The 18,499-nt window shown below is 31.8% G+C and overlaps 3 protein-coding genes across 3 annotated transcripts; 1 reads left to right on the top strand and 2 right to left on the bottom strand.

Moving 5' to 3' along the window:
* Positions 1–1,169: 1,169 nt before the first annotated feature.
* Positions 1,170–2,600, top strand: LOC145594410 (UPF0481 protein At3g47200-like). Its single transcript, XM_081650721.1, has one exon. The coding sequence runs from the start codon at positions 1,170–1,172 to the stop codon at positions 2,598–2,600; it is 1,431 nt and encodes a 476-aa protein (XP_081506847.1).
* Positions 2,601–5,401: 2,801 nt separating this feature from the next.
* On the bottom strand, positions 5,402–7,340 carry LOC145595682 (UPF0481 protein At3g47200-like). Its single transcript, XM_081652099.1, has 2 exons — positions 6,968–7,340; positions 5,402–6,716 (listed from the first exon to the last, which is right to left on the bottom strand). The coding sequence occupies exons 1-2, from the start codon at positions 7,337–7,339 to the stop codon at positions 5,799–5,801; spliced, it is 1,290 nt and encodes a 429-aa protein (XP_081508225.1). The 5' UTR covers position 7,340; the 3' UTR covers positions 5,402–5,798.
* Positions 7,341–11,173: 3,833 nt separating this feature from the next.
* On the bottom strand, positions 11,174–14,935 carry LOC145595681 (UPF0481 protein At3g47200-like). Its single transcript, XM_081652098.1, has 2 exons — positions 14,813–14,935; positions 11,174–12,603 (listed from the first exon to the last, which is right to left on the bottom strand). The coding sequence occupies exon 2, from the start codon at positions 12,574–12,576 to the stop codon at positions 11,206–11,208; it is 1,371 nt and encodes a 456-aa protein (XP_081508224.1). The 5' UTR covers positions 12,577–12,603; positions 14,813–14,935; the 3' UTR covers positions 11,174–11,205.
* Between the last annotated feature and the right edge of the window lie 3,564 nt (positions 14,936–18,499).

Here is an 18,499-nt window from a genome sequence, read left to right as displayed (position 1 = left end):
TATTTTTAATTAGTAACTATTCCCTCTATTTCATAATGTTATTTCATATTGACTGCACATTTGTCAATGCATTCTTTTGATCATAAATAACTTAGGGGGCGTTTGGTTCACAAAATATAGGTATGAGGTATGGGTTTAGAATGACTAAAACCCATACCATATGTTTGGTTGTCAAAAATATGAATTTCAAACCCATACCTCAAACCAACCCATACCTCAAACCCATGAGGTATGGGGTTTAGAAACCTTGGGGGGAAGGTGGGTTTGGCTCATTCCATTCCCTTAGGTATCAAATAAAAGGAGAGAATAGTGAGATATTCCATTCCAGAATTAAACCAAACACATGGTATTAAGTATCAAGTTCCAACCCGATACCACCTTAACCCCATTCCTGATTCCAACCCCATACCACTCTGTAAACCAAACGCCCCCTTAGTTAGTTCGTTGAATGTTAATATAATAAAGAAAATAGTTTACATTATTAAACTACTTAGGGGGCGTTTGGTTCAAACAATGGTATGGGTTTCGAATGAGGAATGAAACCTTGGTAGTATGGGGTTGGAACTTGATACTTGATTTCATATGTTTGGTTTTTATCTAGAAATGATAGTTTCCTTTTAATTTTAAACCTAAAGGTATGGGTATGAGCCATACCCACCTTCCCCTTTGGGTTTCAAAAACCCATACCTTGGGGGTTTGAGGTATGGGTTTGAAAAATGAAATTTCAAGAAACAAACACAAGGTATGGGTTTTGGTCATTCCAAACCCATACCTTATACCTAATATGCTTGAACCAAACACCCCCTTATTAAAATGAATCAAGAAAAATCCAATATGATTACATTATGTTTTTTATATATTGAGAGCATTATAGAAGATTTTCTCTTTTAATAAAATAATATATAATGATAAGATTTTAAAAGAAAATAAAAAAAATAGAAAGGAGTATATTGTGGGAAAGTGGGAAAAGGATATGGCCTTGGTCTATTTACCAAAATTTTCTTACATGAACCCCCAAACATAAAACTAAATTTATAATTCCAGTTGATGGTGGGAATTTGAGAAGTGTACTCTATCTATTGATTACATTCAACGATTAATACATAATTAACATATTGAGAAAATATTTTGAAAAAATTAGACATACTAACATTCTACAATTAATACAGATGGAAAACAACACAATACAAATTGAAATAACAGAGCAAGATGCAAAGAACAAGGTGCTAACCTCAATGCATAACAAGCTAGACTCCTTGAATGTTTCTTTTAACAAAGATTGGTGCATTTATAAAGTTCCTAAACATATGTTGAAGGGGCATGAATATTTTTATCAGCCTTTATTGATGTCAATTGGTCCCGTATTCTATAAAGATCCAAAACTAGAACCCATGCAAAAGGTTAAATGGATTTACTTGAATAGCTTCCTTCAACATCCTGATAATGCTTGTCAAAGCTTGAAACCTTACATTGATTATGTTAAGGATAAGGAAGGAGAAATCTGCAGATGTTATCAGCAAGAAAGTAGACTCTCTAGCGATGAGTTTGTTGAAATGATAGTGCTTGATTCTGCATTCCTAGTCTACTATCTCTTGAGCAAAACTAAGCCCTCGTTTGATGTACCTTTAGTTGGGGATAATCTAGAAGCAAATATGAGTGGTGCGAATAATGATTTATTTCGGTTGGAGAACCAAATTCCTTATTTTGTTGTCAAGGGATTCTTTGACATAGCATTTGGTAACATCTACGAACCTAATACTCTTATTCATGCTACTATGAAATTCATATTCATGGTTGGTATTTATATCCCTGGAAAAAAAGCTATTAAGAGTATTATTAAATGTAATATAATTACAGATGAATCAAACATTAAACATTTGTTAGATCTCCGAAGGATGTGTTGTTGCCTTTCTTTAAGCACACCATTGCGCAACCAACCACGTACAAATCCAACAGCAGATTCGGTTTCATGCATACACAAGGTGGTGTCTTTGATCTGTCCGTCATCACTATGTAATAGGCTGCGTAAGCGTCATCTCAAGGTTGATGATCATTCTATTCGTAGTCTTTGTTACACTGCCAAGCAACTAAAAGATGCAGGAGTCACATTTGTGGCAGGTGAAACTGACAATCCACTTGATGTAACATTTGCTAACGGGATACTCACGATTTCGAAATTAAAAATATATGATGACACAGAATCTTATCTGCGGAACTTGGTTTATTTTGAACAGTGCCATTATCACCAAGATTCTTACTTCATTGATTATATTTTCTTCCTTGATCAATTGATAGACACCGTGGAAGACGTGCAAGTGTTGGTTAAAAATAAAATTTTACGTAATCATCTCGGAAGTGATGAAGATGTTGTAAATCTTTTCAACAATATTGGCAAAGATGTAATGATGTCACGCAAGAATTATTACTTTGATGTATGCGATGATCTATATCACTACGCTTCAACCCGTAGGCATCGATGGATGGCTATTTTGAGGAGCAAATACTTCAATCATCCTTGGGTAATTTTGTCAGTGATCGCTGCATTCATGCTTTTCGTGCTTACTCTATTACAGACTGTTGTAGCTTTCATCTACAAGTAGTCCAACTGCCAATGTTGAATGTTTTGAAGATTCTTGCCGTTGTTGCCATGTCAGCTACTGAAATAAAATCAGAGACTTGAATCATATTCACGGTGTTGAGGTTTTTTTTTTTTTTTTTCTTTTCAAGATGCAACCTAGCTACTTTATGTAAATTTGATATTAGATCGTAATTGTAACTTAATGTTGTATTTTTATTTTAATTTTTTTACGAGACTTAATGTTGTATTTTGTTGTTGGTAATAATCCATTAATGCAATGTAGTTTTTTTTTTTTTTTTTTTTTTTTTTTTTTTTTTTTGTGTCATGAAGAAGAATTTTATCATTAATAAATAGCCATATGACATCTACATCAAAAAGGGGGCTTGATGTTTTGATGATAATACAAGTCAAATAAGTGGATTAATGCTTTGATAAGTCTTGCAGTTTGTTTATGTTAAGTTGCAGGATTAACTCGAGGCAAAGGAACAAGAGCTAAAAGAATAAAGAGATCAGTAGAAGAGTTCCTGTGAAGGAACTAAAGCTTTGGAGCAGAAGCTAAGGAAAGAAGACTCAGAGCAGAGACTTCTTAGAGAAAATAAACTCTAAAATATTTTATATTTTAGGTTTTATATGTAAGTGAAATTTAATTAGGGATTAATACTTAGTGGAATGCGTTTGAAAAGATAAGTTTTATTGGCTTGCTGAAAAATAGGATAGTTTGTTTGGAAAAATATCTTTTCTGATTTTATCTTTTAAAGTTAATATTTTTATTTTTCAGAAAAATATCTTTGGAAAACTAACTCCCTAAACTTATGCAACTAACCGTTGATTAAGTCCTCACCACTTGCGTATAAGCTGCTTCCTTAAGGATCAACGTGCCCTGGTTTTTAGGACACGATTTAAAAATTTGGAAGTGATGGAAAGTAGTGGCGTTGATATGTAGCAGTGGTGGTGTAAGTGGTGGGAGATGTGGCATTTTCACCAAGCAACGTTTTCCTATAAATATCAGAGTTATTCTTGGAATAACTTCACCTTGCTCAAATATATTTATCTATCTTTCTTGTTTTCAATAGAGTCAAGAGTCGCATTCCACTTAAGTGTTTTTCTTAATTACTTTCACTAGAGTTTTATCTGCTGGAGTTGTAATTTGGGAATTGGGAGTTTGAGTGAACTCTAAGAGAATTCAGTAAAGAAAGAGAGAGAAGAGAATAGAGAAGAGAAGATCGAGAAGAGTGGCAGGTAGTGGGACTTGCTGCTTGGAACTTCAAGTTCATAGAGGCTAGATTGATTCTTTAGTTTGTAATAAGTTGTTTGCCCTGTTATAGTGAAGAATATTTCCTAAAATCCCAAGTGGTCGTGGTTTTTCCTCTTGTTAGGCCCAAGAGGTTTTCCGCGTAAAATATCTCTGTTTTAACTTTAAGTTCCTTTAGCTTTATTTTATCAATTCCGCAAATATTTGACTCAATTCTCTTAAATTACAATTCACCCCCCCCCCCCCTCTTGTAGTATTCTTCTAAGGTAACAGAGGGTAGAAAATCTATGTGTTAACTTTAAGTTCCTTTAGCTTTGTTTTATCAATTCCGCGAATATTTGACTCAATTCTCTTAAACTACACTTCACTGTAAGGATTAAGGGTTCAAACTAATTGCAATCCACCCACAACAACAATGAACAAGCAAGTATAACAATCAAGAACAACCATGAAGAATTAAAGCAAGTAAAGTTGTGACAAAGTTACCGTGGAAAAAACCCGAGAACCGGGAGAAAAAACCCACCCTTGCACTATGGAGTATTATTGATGATGAATGAAATCAAGATTACAAGATGAATTGTGTATAATTCAAATGCTCCTCACAAACCTTCCATAAACTCTCTCTCTAAGTGTTTATATTTGTGAATGATGAAATAAGAGATCTAAAACAATATATATAGTCTAGGTATTAGGAGATAATCAAAGGCTAAGATTAATCAAGAGGGAGGAGAAAGTTAATCATGACCATACAAAGAAAACCGGGCCCGAAAAACAGAGCAACCCCGTGAAACCCATTGGAGCGGACGCTCCAAAGAACATGAGCGGCCGCTCAAACAAACTGGAAAAATAGCAAACGAGCCTCGCGCTCCTCAGATAGGAGCGGGCGCTCCGAATTCCCCTGCTGGACAGCTTCTCGTAAAACAGCCATAACTTCGTCGTTTCTTGGCCAAATTTAGCTTATGACCAGTAGTTGGAAAGCTCTTGAGATAAGCTATCACCTCCAACTTGAATCATCTCAAAATCCTTTCTAGATTGAGAGATATGCTCATTTGAAGTCAGCCCTTTTCTTAAAGTGGTCAAAATCTTCACCTCATTGATTTCACCTTATGCCTCCTTGATTTATCCATCTCCACACTAATCCTAACATTCACCCCCCCCCCCCCCCCCCCTTTGTGGTATTCTTCTAAAGTAACAGAGGGTAGAAAATCTAAAAAATATACAAGTATTATAAGTTCAAAATAAATCAGTCCAATTATTTTTAATGAAAAACTACTTCAATTATCCATGGTCAATCACTTCTGTTTGTTATTTGATAATAGCTCTTATCCTCATTGTGCTACAAGTTTATATTAGCTAGTTTTATGTCGTCTTAGTTATTTTTACTTAACTTCGTATAAAAGCAATGAATAAACTTGGTTGTGATTCGGATACAAGATTAATTGTTGCTTTGTATATATTTGATGCAATCAGTATATAGAGTTTAAGTAGAATTTGTTACGTTAGAGGAGTTATTACTGAAGTTTGATACATACTTGTTATGTAACAACCCAAATATTTAACTAAATATATTGGCCAGGTTAAAACTAAATATTAATAAATGCGACTGTTAAACTAAAGTATAATATGTTTAATTATTAAATAAAATTCCTATATAATAAAAAACAAATGAAAAAAATGATGGGTTATGATCAATTTAAAAAAAAAAAAAAGAAAAAGAAAAAGACGTACACTAATAGAGCAACAAAGATTATACAACTTATTGAAAAAGACGTAAAGAGCAACAAAGATACATAATACAATTTAGTGAAAAAGACATACTTTATTAGAGCAACAAAGATTGAAAGATAGATAATACGAAGTATGAGTGGCTAGATTTGGCTTGGATTTATAAGCTAATTGAATAGCCCTCATTTTAATTGATAAATACAACATCGATTGCCTTGTTGAAATCAAGATATAACTACAACTTTAATTAATAAAATTACTATAAACTTGTAATGCTAAGAGAATAATTACCATCATGATCGACCATGGATAATCGAAGCACTCTTTCTTAGACAATACAGCCTTCCATTTATTCTTCTTCGTCGTGGTAAGATATGCATTCAACTCTTGACAAACTTGAGCGTAATAGAATCCCGGGTTTCTCATACTTAAGTTCTTGGTAATTCGATTAAAGAGATTAGCCACCTCGTCGTTACTCCCAAAAAAATGCTTAATTATCCCATGTTGAACAAGAATTTGCACGTCTTCTTGAGTGTGAATCAATGCATCGAGGAAGAATAAGTAGTCGATAACATAAGAATCACAAAAATGGTGACATTGCTCGAAAAATACAATGCTTCTAAGAGTTGATTCGGTAGTATCTTGAATTATTAATGTAGGAATATGTAAGACTCCCTTTGAAAATGTAACATCAAGTAAAGTCTTACTTTCACTTGCCATAAACTTAACTCCTAATGTCTTTAGTTCCTTGGCAGTTAATGGAAGTTCATCAGAATCTACACCATTGGTATACTCGGGCAATTGGTAACGAAGTTTTGTAGGTAAGCAACAAGTCCTTAGGAAATCAACAAGGTGCATAATTTTTGGTACTTTCATTAATTTTTCTTTACCTATTGTACTACGAGCAACTTCTCTTCCCGGGAAAAAACTATAACCTATGAAATTACAAGTAACATCCTTGAAGGAAATATCGGGATAGGCTTCACCAAATGCTACATCGTATAGATGGTTGAGAATGAAAAAGGGCAATTGATTTTCTTCTAAAAATAAATCTTGGTGCACTTGAAGCATCACGTCGTACTTATTCTCCATAGGATGAGGTCCAAGTGAAAATTGATCGGAAAATTCCATAAATAGGAAAATGATAAATGCAGCATCGACCATTACCATTAGGGGTGGCAATTCGGGTCAGTGGGTCGGGTTCGGGTCAGATTTCGGGTCGATTTCGGGTTATGCTTAGAAACAACCAAAAATAGTGTAAAACTTGATATTATTACGAAATATGATATTTTGGTCAAATCGGGTCAAATCCGGGTTATTCGGGTTCGGATCGGGTCGGGTTCGGGTTTCTCTCAGTAACTTCGGGTCGGGTTCGTTCGGGTTATCGGGTCGGGTCAGGGATTGCCAGCCCTAATTACCATCTCAACAAATTCATCACTAGAAAGAGTTATTTTTTCAGCATAATAGGAACGCGCTTCCTCCTCACACTCTCTAATTATATCAATGAATTGACCTAAGGATGTAGCATTATTGTTGCCATTTGTATAGTTACAAAACTCTAGGAAGCATTTAAGGTGCCTCAATTTAAGCTCATGGGAAGATTTTAGGGTTCGATTCTTATTGTATAAAGGACCAATGGAAACAACTAAAGGATTGTAACATTCTCTTTTTACCTTAAGTAAATGATCAGGCACCCTATAAATGCAATGCTTAGAGGAAGATCGAGCCAAAGATCCGAGTTGTTGTCGTAGTGATGTTTCCACATCCTTGATTCTACCAGCCATTCTGTAATAATTAAATTAATAAATTTCTCTCAAAAAAAAATTAAAATAATAAATAATGTACACTAAGCATTATTGTTCTTTTATTAAACTAATTATGGGTAGATTAGAATAGATAAATCTTGTCCTATATACTTCTTTCGACACTGAAGATAAATGGATATTATCTAGTGATCATAAAGAATCATATACATGAAAATTTCAAATTATTCTTAGAAAAAATAGGAATAACCAAATTAGAGGAAAAAAAAATTTAATCGAAGTAACATACACCTAGTAAATCTTTTTCAAAAAGTTAATTATGTGTAAATAAAACTCCAAATATCTAACTAAAATGTAAGTGAAGTTGGTTTTTTAGTTTTTAGTAATAAGATCAAGATTTACATCATATAAACAATAGCTAATTCAGTAGAAAGGATACAGATGCATCTTCATTGATTAATATAATGACCACGAACAACCATTCTCATACAAAGAATCATAGTTTCAATTAAAAAAAAAATAGCTTTAGCACATGTACGCTCTAATACTTGTAATTAGCTAATAGCAAAGTATAATAATATCCCAAAAAAATGAAAAAGATGGAAACATATATCATATACCCAAAAAAAATGTGAAGAGTATTACCTTTAAATAATGATGATCGATTTGAACCTAGCTAGCCCGACCAGAAAAATTGTTAAATAAGCTACGTATGTACTTTAAATCTCGTTTAAAAGAACATTTTATGACATTGTGTACGTAGTAGAGAGCTCTATACTCAAAATTAAGTGTGTAACTCAATTCACTTCCTTAACTATATATATGTGCTTACATACTCTTAGTCTAATTACTTTTGTAATGACAATAATATTATTGACTTGATAGTTGATTATATATAATAAATATATAGGAGCTGTCTTTCTTGACTTAGCTTGTTTGTACTTTCAATATATACAAAGATATAGTTGTAGTATTTCACATGGAAGATTCCTTTATTTTCATTTTTATCAGTTTGATTAAAAGTCTACGTTGACAATCGATAAGTAAAGTCGACGATCAACTTGTTCATACTAAATATTAGTCATAGTTGTCATTAATGTTGTGCATCGAAGCATCTGCATTCAAACTTATTGACTTTCATCGCTTATTTGTAAATCAACTTGTTCATACTAAATATTAGTCATAGTTGTCATTAATGTGGTTACTTATTCTTCTTGCTCGCAATTTCTACTTTATTTTGATCACCTATTGTAGATTGATTATATGATAAGAGGTCATTAGTCTTAATTATGTACGCATCACGAGTCTCCTCATATCTAGTACTGAATTTTCCACTTGAAATTAGAGGGGGCTGACTTTTGGTAGAGGTTCAACTCAAACAAAAGTTTAAGCTAGTGATTAAATTCTCTAAAATTGATTTAATTATACACGTACTTTATCAAGCACATAGTGACGTATTATATAAGTTAGTTACTCCATCTATTCTAAATTAGTCATTTAACTTTGACTGTGTGAATGTGTGATGTCTAGTGGAGTGGGTAATGATATACTTGTATTTGTTTTTTCGAGGGACATAAAATAGATCGAGGGCGGATCTTCATTATTGGGTTAATCTCCAATCCTTAATGAATTGTGTCCAGTGGCGGGTCTATGGGCGTGTTCGGCACTAGCGTTTAGGTAGCTTTTGTGTAGCTTTTAGCTTTTTGACTTGGTCAAAACGCTACTTGATAAAAATTAGGTATGTTTGGCAAGGTAGTGGTGAAAGTAGCTTTTAGTGTTTCAAGTAGCTTTTGCCAAAAGTTAAAAGTTTTAACGTTTGAATAGCTGTGGTTTTTTTTTTTTCCTTTTTTTTTTTTTTGAAAATTAGGTGTAGAATTTTATCCAAAATTTAAGAAAATAAAATCCAAATCTGTTTTTTTAACCTTCAAATTTGATATACTGTTTTAATACTTATCAAAATTTTAACGTTGAAATTTGTTTTGATAATTATCTCATGTCTAATATTCTTTCCTATGCGTATTTTTTCATTAGAGTAACTTTTAGCTTATTAAGAAAATAAATGTTCTTACTTAAAGGTTTGTATACACTAATTTATTTTTATTTATGTAGTATTTATTATTTTGATAGATTGTACACTCTCCTTTCAAATGTATTTGATAGTAATCAAGAAATTATGTACTTTATTTTATAAACCACACCTTAAATTTTGTTATCAAAATTTGACTAATAATATAATTACTACCTCCGTTACATATTATTAGTAGAGAGGGAAAATGTCTAATCATTGCAAATAATATGTAACGGAGGTAGTATAATTTATGCAATAATGAAATAATAATTTTTTATTATTTAAAAATATTTAGGAACTCAACAGCTAGTTTACCGAACACTACTATTAAAAATTAAAACATTCACAGCTAACAACTAGTTGACAGCTAACAGCTAGGTGTACAGCTGACAGCTACTACTACAGCTAACAGCTACCCACACAGCTAACAGCTACCCACACAGCTACTTTTGCCGAACACGCCCTATATATAAGACATTTAATCAACGACCCAAATTCAACTTGGCAAAAAATTAAATGATAGTGATAGATATTATAGTATTACAATAATATTTGTTGCAGAGTTAGGATATATTGTATATATTTTTTATATAGTTTGTATACTTATCATACTAGATTCCTAACAAGATTAGGACTAGGATTGTAACACTATATATATTGATCAATGGTACACACTTCAAGTCTCCCATCCGAGGAGTTTTCCTGAAAGTACACCACTTTGTTTAAAATGACCTACTTTAGGTTAATCATGTACCCATATTTTCCTTTTTTTCATGTTATTTCACGACTTAATTTAGGAAAATTATGTTAAATTTGGTTGTATTTTTATTTATGTCAAAAAAAAATTATTATAAAGACTGCTTTCTTATTTTTTGATTTTCTTAATTTTAGACCAAAATTGAGGAATATGGCAAGTTCTCGCAGAGACGAGGAATCACAGGTAGTTAATTAATATACGATTTTATTGAATAAAATGTTCTATTTTCATGGTTTAATATAATAATTTGTTTATTATTTTGGAATATTTTAACCAATTATAATATTGGTCATGGACTATGAGAAAGTCAAAAGAAATAGGCTCGATCCTGATCTTATGCCATCTAAAAATCCCACTCGTGATCATAATATCTTTCTCTAAGATTTTCGTTAGACCGTCAAACACCCTATAGAAAAGCCCTCAATATCCCTCAACTCCGTTTAATTAGAAACAGAATGTCATGATCAAATTCTTCCAAATACTAACTGTAAAGGTGATCCGGATCGGAATCAGAGGATGAGCATGAACTTGGGAGAAGAGATAGAGCAACTTGAATTTGGAACACTCACTAGAAAGAACGAGGGTTTAGCTCAAGAAATAGGATCGACACTCAAGAGTACTTCCTCACAACCCAAACATGATATAAAGACCTTTTGTGCCACCTATTTTATAAAAGGACTTTTGTTACAAAAAGGTCTACTTAAAAGGACCTTCCTCACAAATTTTCCTTTCATATATGGAAAGGATCTTTATAAAATCTGATTTACAAAATATTGATCTTTTCTAAATTGTATCTTTGTTCATTTCCAACTGGTTTTTGGTGCTTTTACCGAGGGATTTTTTGCTATAGTAATTGCATGATTTCTTGTAGTGTATTATCTTCCACTAACTACCATAGTAGTTACAACTTTTTATATCTCCACTTAAAAAAATCACGTCTAAACAGTACACAATATGTTTATAAATGGAGTTTATATAATGAAAGTGACACTAAAATAGTACATTTTTACAGCCAAAAAAAAAAAAAAAAAGATTTATTACAAGATGGATAGAGCAAGACACTTACTTAGTGAAACCACTAATAGTTTGTAAGAGAGTAAGAATAAAAAGTATGATAGCTGCGATCACAGATATTATTGACCATGGATGGTGGAAGTATTTGTTCCAAAATATAGCCTTGGATTGATTCCAACAATCAGAAGCATATTCATTTGCATCTTTACTAACTTGTGAGTAATGAAAATGGCTTCCTACAGTAGTGTTTCTGGGGACGTTATTGAAAAATTTGATTGCATCTTCGTCACTGCCAAGATGATTTACGAGAATTCCTGCTTCTTGTAGTACTTCCACGTCTTCTATGGTGTCAATCAGTTTATCCAAAAATAGCAAATTATCATTAATGTAATCTTCCTCGGAATAATGACATTTTTCAAAGTATATGAGGTTCCGCAAATAAGGTTCAGTGTCAGTATCTAGAACAAATTCTGGAATCATCAACTTCCCCTTCTTAAATGTGACCTGCAATGGACACTCACTTTTGCTTACCTCAAATTTTACTCCGTTTTCGCTTAGTTTCTTGGCAGTCCTCGGATAAAATATCCGCTCATCTTTATCTTTTATTGGCGAGAAGTTTGAATGTAAGCAGCAACACTTTCTCAAAAGATCCAACAAATGCTTTGTAGTTGATGCATCGATAATTTCCTTATTATCAACAACACTCTTCATGACCTTATATCCCGGGAAACTAGTAATGCTAATAAGGTTATTAAGAATAATGTGAATAAATTTACTAGGTGGATCGTTGGGACGACCAAAGGCTATGTCAAAGAAACCCTGGATTACAAAAAAAGGAAGCTGGTTCTCTAGTAGAAATAAATCTTTAACCAAGTAAGGCACTAGTCCTTGTTGGCTCTTTGGTATGGAGATTGAACTTGAGACCAAATCGCTATTACTTATGAATAAGTAAACGATGAATGCAGCATCAAGCACTATCATTTCGATAAATTCATCAGGAGAGATTTGTTCTACTATAAGTTGTTCATAGCACTTCCGGTAAGGATCATGCACCGTTACTTCGACATTATTGTCGTCCTTGCCTCCAACATTATGTAGGTCATAACACTCATAGATTGCGCTCTCACGTTCTCTCACAAATTTGGTATAATCCTTCAAACTACGATTATCATTATTTGAGGGATGTTGTAGGAAGTTTTTCAAGTAAATCCATTTTAGGTCTTGGATAGTTTTAAGAGATGGATGATTGTAGTAGATGGGACCAATTGACACAACTGAAGGTCGATAACACTCTTCACTTCCCTTTCGAATAAAGGCAGGAATCTTATTAATGCAACACTTGCTGGAATAACCATTTGACAAGGAGTTCACCTTTTCTTCCATTGAAATTGCTATCTCATCATATACTTGATCCAACATTGTTATTTACCTTTCTACAACCGTCACCTGCATTTGTGAATTATACAAGTGCACTCATAAGCTAGCTAGGCTAATAAGTTTAGATATATTCCAATATGATAGCATATCACTTAAGAGTTGATAAGTTCAAATTAGTTCAAATTCAATAAGGTCTAATAACTAAGGTGCAATACGATTATATGAAGTATAAAATATAAAGTGCGTTTTCTGTGTGCCTGGCCACAACGTGTTGCCCAGATTACTTATTCAAGGGTTACTTATTCAGGGGTTGCACAATCGGTCAGGGTTACTTATTCTGGGGCCACTCAATACGTCAAGAATTAAATGTTATGCAATAAGTACTTCACAAATAGCAAATGTTGCAATGTACTTCCAACTACCTTTGATTTTAGTTGGAAAGTTTAAAATTTTAACACTACTAGAGATTCCAACGCGAGATACGCACCATATAGCTAGCCCTTTGAAAAGAATTATTACTGATGGAATTATGGCATTTATGCCTTATGCCGGTTGCATAATATTTCATTAAATTTATTTGCATATAAACGATAATTGTATTGGAGCTGTGTAGTTGTACAATGTTCAAAACTTTAGCTGAGCTACTTTGATTTGGTGAAAGAACAGTAAAAAGATATTGAGTTCAATTTAGAAATTAAATATAAATGTCTAATTAATTTCTAAATAAGAAAATTAAAACAAAAAGAAATGGAAAGAGTAAAAGATAGCTTTAAAAATGGAAAATAAACATAACTTTTAAAATCAATTTAGGGAATTCAAGAGACCAATTTAAAACTTTTGAAATCAAAAGAGATATAAATGTCCATACACTATTTATAAAAGTTTTGTTCAATTACTTATAAGGTAGGGATTTTATGTGTTAAAAGTTTATACTTGCCAATTAAAAAACAAAGGAAGTTCATATTAATTCACATGTCTATCTCAATTAACCATCATCTTTTATGATGTATATATATCTATTGCGGTGTTCTATTAGATTCATATGAAAATATGGTTTTGAAAGTATGAAACTTTTTATAAATTTTTGCTTGTTGATCTGTAAATGAATTTATGTGTTGAGAAATGTAACTAAAGAAACAAGTTAACTAGAAAGAAACCGAAGAAGTATTTGGAAAGAAAAGGCTACTATTTCTACTTCAATTTATTTGTAACGATGTGACATAGCCGATGTCTAGGTACAATTTAATTTTATTTGTGAGTGATAAATCCACTTTTTATTGGAGTAACTACTAACTACTTGTATTAGGGTATCCTATCCGACATTTGACGTAATACTCGTTACTAAATTAATTGTTTTATATGTAAAGTGGTCATACTATGATGGACCAATTATATGGTGTACGGTTGACTACATGTAAGAATATACAATTTTTTATATTTATAAAGTCATATTATTATCGTACTATCGCCTTGTAAGTGGGTTGGGTTAAGGTGTGAAATAAACTAGCTCGAATAGGGTCATATATATATATATTTATAGTGACTCACAGAAGAGTTTTTACGAATTATGATGATAAAACTGTCTTTCACAATTAAGAATGATTTAGAAGATTTTCTAAAATTGAGAATAGCATCAAAGTTTCAAACAGGAGCAATAAAAAACAAATTTATATGTAAATAAAAAATAATTGAGGGAGTAGTACTATTGTTGATCTATTCTACTACCTCCTTTTCATATCATAAAAGGTGACAAAACTTAACTCAATTGTCAACACACAATTATGTGTTTTTTTTTTAAGGAAATTGATCATTGTTATTTCTAATAAACATTAAAAAGTTAATATCTTAAAACGATCTTTAGATGAATCCTATTACATTATTGGGAATTTCATCCTAAGTCCCACATGAAAGAAATAGCAAAGTAAAAGAGTCATATATATATATATATATATATATATATATATAGTGATGCTCACTAGCACAAAGTTTTTTGGGAATGAGCCCGAAAACAAAACCGTTTAGGCTTGACTTAAAGTGGTCAATATTGTACTAGTATGTGTATGAGCCCAAGTAAGTATGCAAATAGTGTAAATGAAGCTGTGCCAATTATATTTGAAATGGAAAATAGAAGTAATCAATTTGAAATGGAAAATAGAAGTATTTTATTTCTTATAATGATGATACACATAAGACCGTGTAAATATCAATAATTCACAGCAAATAAAATAGTATCCATATAAAATTTCTGAATAGAAAATTGTGGAGATAAGGGACGCACCAAAATTGCAAATTGAAATGTACACACTGGCAAATCGCAGCTTCGCAAGGTGACCCGAGCAGAGAAAATTATTTTATTAAAAAAAATTAATAAATACTGTAAATGTGTAATAATATATTTAGGAATGATGTAATTCTTAGCCTTGGATTGATTTTCTTTTTATAGAGTTTTGTAACTTAACACAATTAAAAGTAATATTCTTTAACCACGCAAATAAGAAAACTTATGTGTATACGTGTATAGTATATTAAAGAATAAAATAGCATTCTTTTCCACCAGAAGAAGATTTATATATACTTTTTCAATCCATTAGAGTAATCTATATTCCCTCTTAACATGTTGTGCTCCATAGTATGATATAAAATACTGTCCGTCTTTCTTATTAGTGACAATGAAGGTTATTATTGTAAAACATAAGAAATTTCATTTGCTGCAATTAATAAGAAATGAAATGTGGTAACTGGTAACACGAAAATGTAACACTTTGTAAAAAAACAAATGTGGTATACAATTGTGTAAATATATACTTCCACCGTTTTCTTTTAATCTTAACGTTGGATTTTCTTTTTCACTATTTGCGCATTATTTTAGATTTAAACTAATCTTTGAGTTAAAAATAATCTAACGTATGGATTCAAAAAAAAAAAAAAAAAAAAAGAATAGTCTAACATAGTCATGTGGGATATTGTTTTGTTTGTCTTTATTTACAGCTTCAAAATTACTATCTTGTTTATATAATATTTACTACAATATAATATATTAAGTTAATTGACATTAAGTTAATTGTTCTGCTGATTTAAGAATGGATTGTGTTAAGCTTAAGGGCCTGTTCTCATTGACCGAACTCAGCTGAACTGAACTGAACTAAACTGAACTGAACTGAACTCAGCTGAACTGAACTGAACTGAACTGAACTGAACTGAAATGAAAATTTTATAAGAGAAGGAAATTAGGAGCTGAACTGAACTGAACTGAACTGAATTGAGCTGAACTGAATTGAACTCAGCTGAACTGAACTGAACTGAACTGAACTGAATTTCAACGTAAGAGAACAGGCCCTAAATGTGATCACATTAGGCATACTCCATATTTTTTAAGTGAAACTTTATAGGTTGTTTTGAGAGCAGTTATTTACAAAATTTCCTAAATAAATTGTATTTCATATTTTTATCGCCTTGAACTTTTCTTATATTTTTAAATATAAATATTTTCCTTTTTGCCTTAAACTTACTGGAAATAAACATAGATTTTTTTTTCTTGTTCCAAACACCCCACACACACACACACTCTCTGGAAATAAACATAGATACACACACACACACTCTGGAAATAAACATAGATTTTTTTTTCTTGTTCCAAACCACACATATAATGACGCAATATATGTATATATATTATATAATGACAATATATGTATATATATTATATAATGACATGTTCAAGCTTAAACTTGTACTTTAATTTCAAATCATAACATCAATTAATGTTGCATGGTTGAATAATTAAAATTTACTTTACACATGATCAAATCTTACATAAATTGCATTCAAATTTCAAAATTGTAAATTATATATATTTCAATAATAACAGCAAATCAATTACATAATACTAAAAGCGAATAAATAAAACACTTGTCAATATTGCATTAAAAATTTTGTCTCTAAAAATACCTTCTTAAAATAAATCAATGTTACTTGGGAAAAAAATTTGTATCTAAAATATGAAAAGGAAAATTCTCTTTGGTAAATCTATAGTTTTTAAAATTCTCAGTGATAAATTGTAAAAAAAAACTTATTATCTTAAGTAGACTCGAATTTCTTTCCAAAAATATGTATTAAGCTGTCCATTATAGCTGTTTTTAGTAGGGTAACGTATATATTTTAAATACACGAGTCATTCAATTTATAAAGTTTCTATAATATTATTTTTAAAAGTTTTTAGCAATCGTTCATTGCATGGGATTTAACCTAGTATAACATATAAAAGAGTGTTAGATGTGGCCCAAAATTTCATATGGACCAAGTTTTGAAAAAGCCTAATACAATTCTTCTTGCTTCTAGAGTAGTCATATATTCTACAATTATGTTGATTATTCTAGAAAATGGTAACTTTCTAGAAGCAATATTATCATGCAAGCAAATTTAGAGAATTCTTCATACATCTTGGGGCATCCATTTCCACCAACCTAACCAACTATATAATAGTTGAAGTTTGGCTCATATTGAGGCATCCAACCAATATTCAACCTCCATTATACAAATTTACCCACTCACAAAATTACTCATCCATTTACACTAGTCTCCCTACTTAATCTCCTCCTTGTGATTTATTCCACTATTTTCTTTTCTTATATTTTGAGAGTTTAATTATAAGAGTTGTATCTCAATACCCTATTATTGGGGTAACTTTGTGCTCTCATTTTATTATAGTGAAATTTTTTTGGTGCTCGTTGTCGTGGGTTTTTTATCTCTATTCACTAGTACATATTTGAGTTTATGTAACACATTTTTTATAACACTTTTTAAAATGAAAAATTATAGATTTATAGGTAACCATTCTGTAACACTTGTATAGAAGGTAACACTAAAAGTAGCACTTTAAACACAGGTAACATTACAAAGTAACACTTTAAAACAAGTAACATTTAATAATGGTAACACTAATTTATTTATTTATTTATTTTCTCAATTTCTCCCCGATTTTTTGGGAATTAACCCGGTTTTCATTCACTCATAAAAAAAACAAAAAGCTTACAACCTCTTTTTTCATTCAGTCTTCTTCTTCTTTCTCCTCTATCAAGCCTCATGGTTCGAACTTTGAAGGCAGGTTATCAATGGAATATACCACTTAACCATGGTGGTTGAACTACCTTTTCTTTTATTTTCTATGCTATAATAGGGTTATCCTCTCCCCTTTTCTCTCTCTTCTCGAACTCTTCAAATTCTAGGTTTTTTCAATTTGAACAGTAATTCTATCCCAGTTTAGGGTTCGTCGTAGATTGTGGAAAGTCTACTCTGATCTACCGCTACAACACTGCACCACTGAATTGCCGCACCTATGAACGTCACGCCATCACTGCACTATCTAGATAGGCTTTCGAATTTTTCTTCTCCTGCAATAATTTGGATCGAATTAATCAAATTAATAGTTGTTTTTGTTAATCGATTTATTTAGTTAAATTGTACTCATTAGTAACAATTCGATCGTATTTCGAATTGCAGTAATTTGTTTCTTATTTTAGGTGGATTAAAAGAAATATCAAAGTTCTAATTGTAGGGAAATGATTCAATTATGGAAATTTTGATTTTTAACACCACAAAAACACACAAAAATGGTTTTTAACACTACAAAAAAAAAATTTATTTTAACACCACCAAAAACCTCCAAATTTTGTTTTTACCACCACTTAACGGATTTTTGGATGGAATCCGTTAAGTAGGGTCACAATGCCACGTGTCTCAATATAGTTGGCTAAAATTTAAAATAAAAAACAAAAAAATAATAATTTTAAAAAAACAAAAGCCCAGCCACCCTACCACCACCACAGGCAGCCTTTCCCCCACCCAACCAGAGCGGCCGCCACCCCGGCAAACCTCCCCCCTGACCCTTTCCCGCAACCCTAGCCTGACCGACCACCGAAAACCTTCCCCCACCCAACCAGCGTGGCCCCCGACCACCGAAAAACCT

The sequence above is a fragment of the Chenopodium album genome, chromosome 19, assembly GCF_948465745.1.
Source record: "Chenopodium album chromosome 19, dcCheAlbu1.1, whole genome shotgun sequence".
Classification (NCBI taxonomy): Eukaryota; Viridiplantae; Streptophyta; class Magnoliopsida; order Caryophyllales; family Amaranthaceae; genus Chenopodium; species Chenopodium album.
The sequence above is the reverse complement of the archived record's forward strand: the minus strand, read 5'-3'. Positions and strand labels throughout refer to the sequence as shown.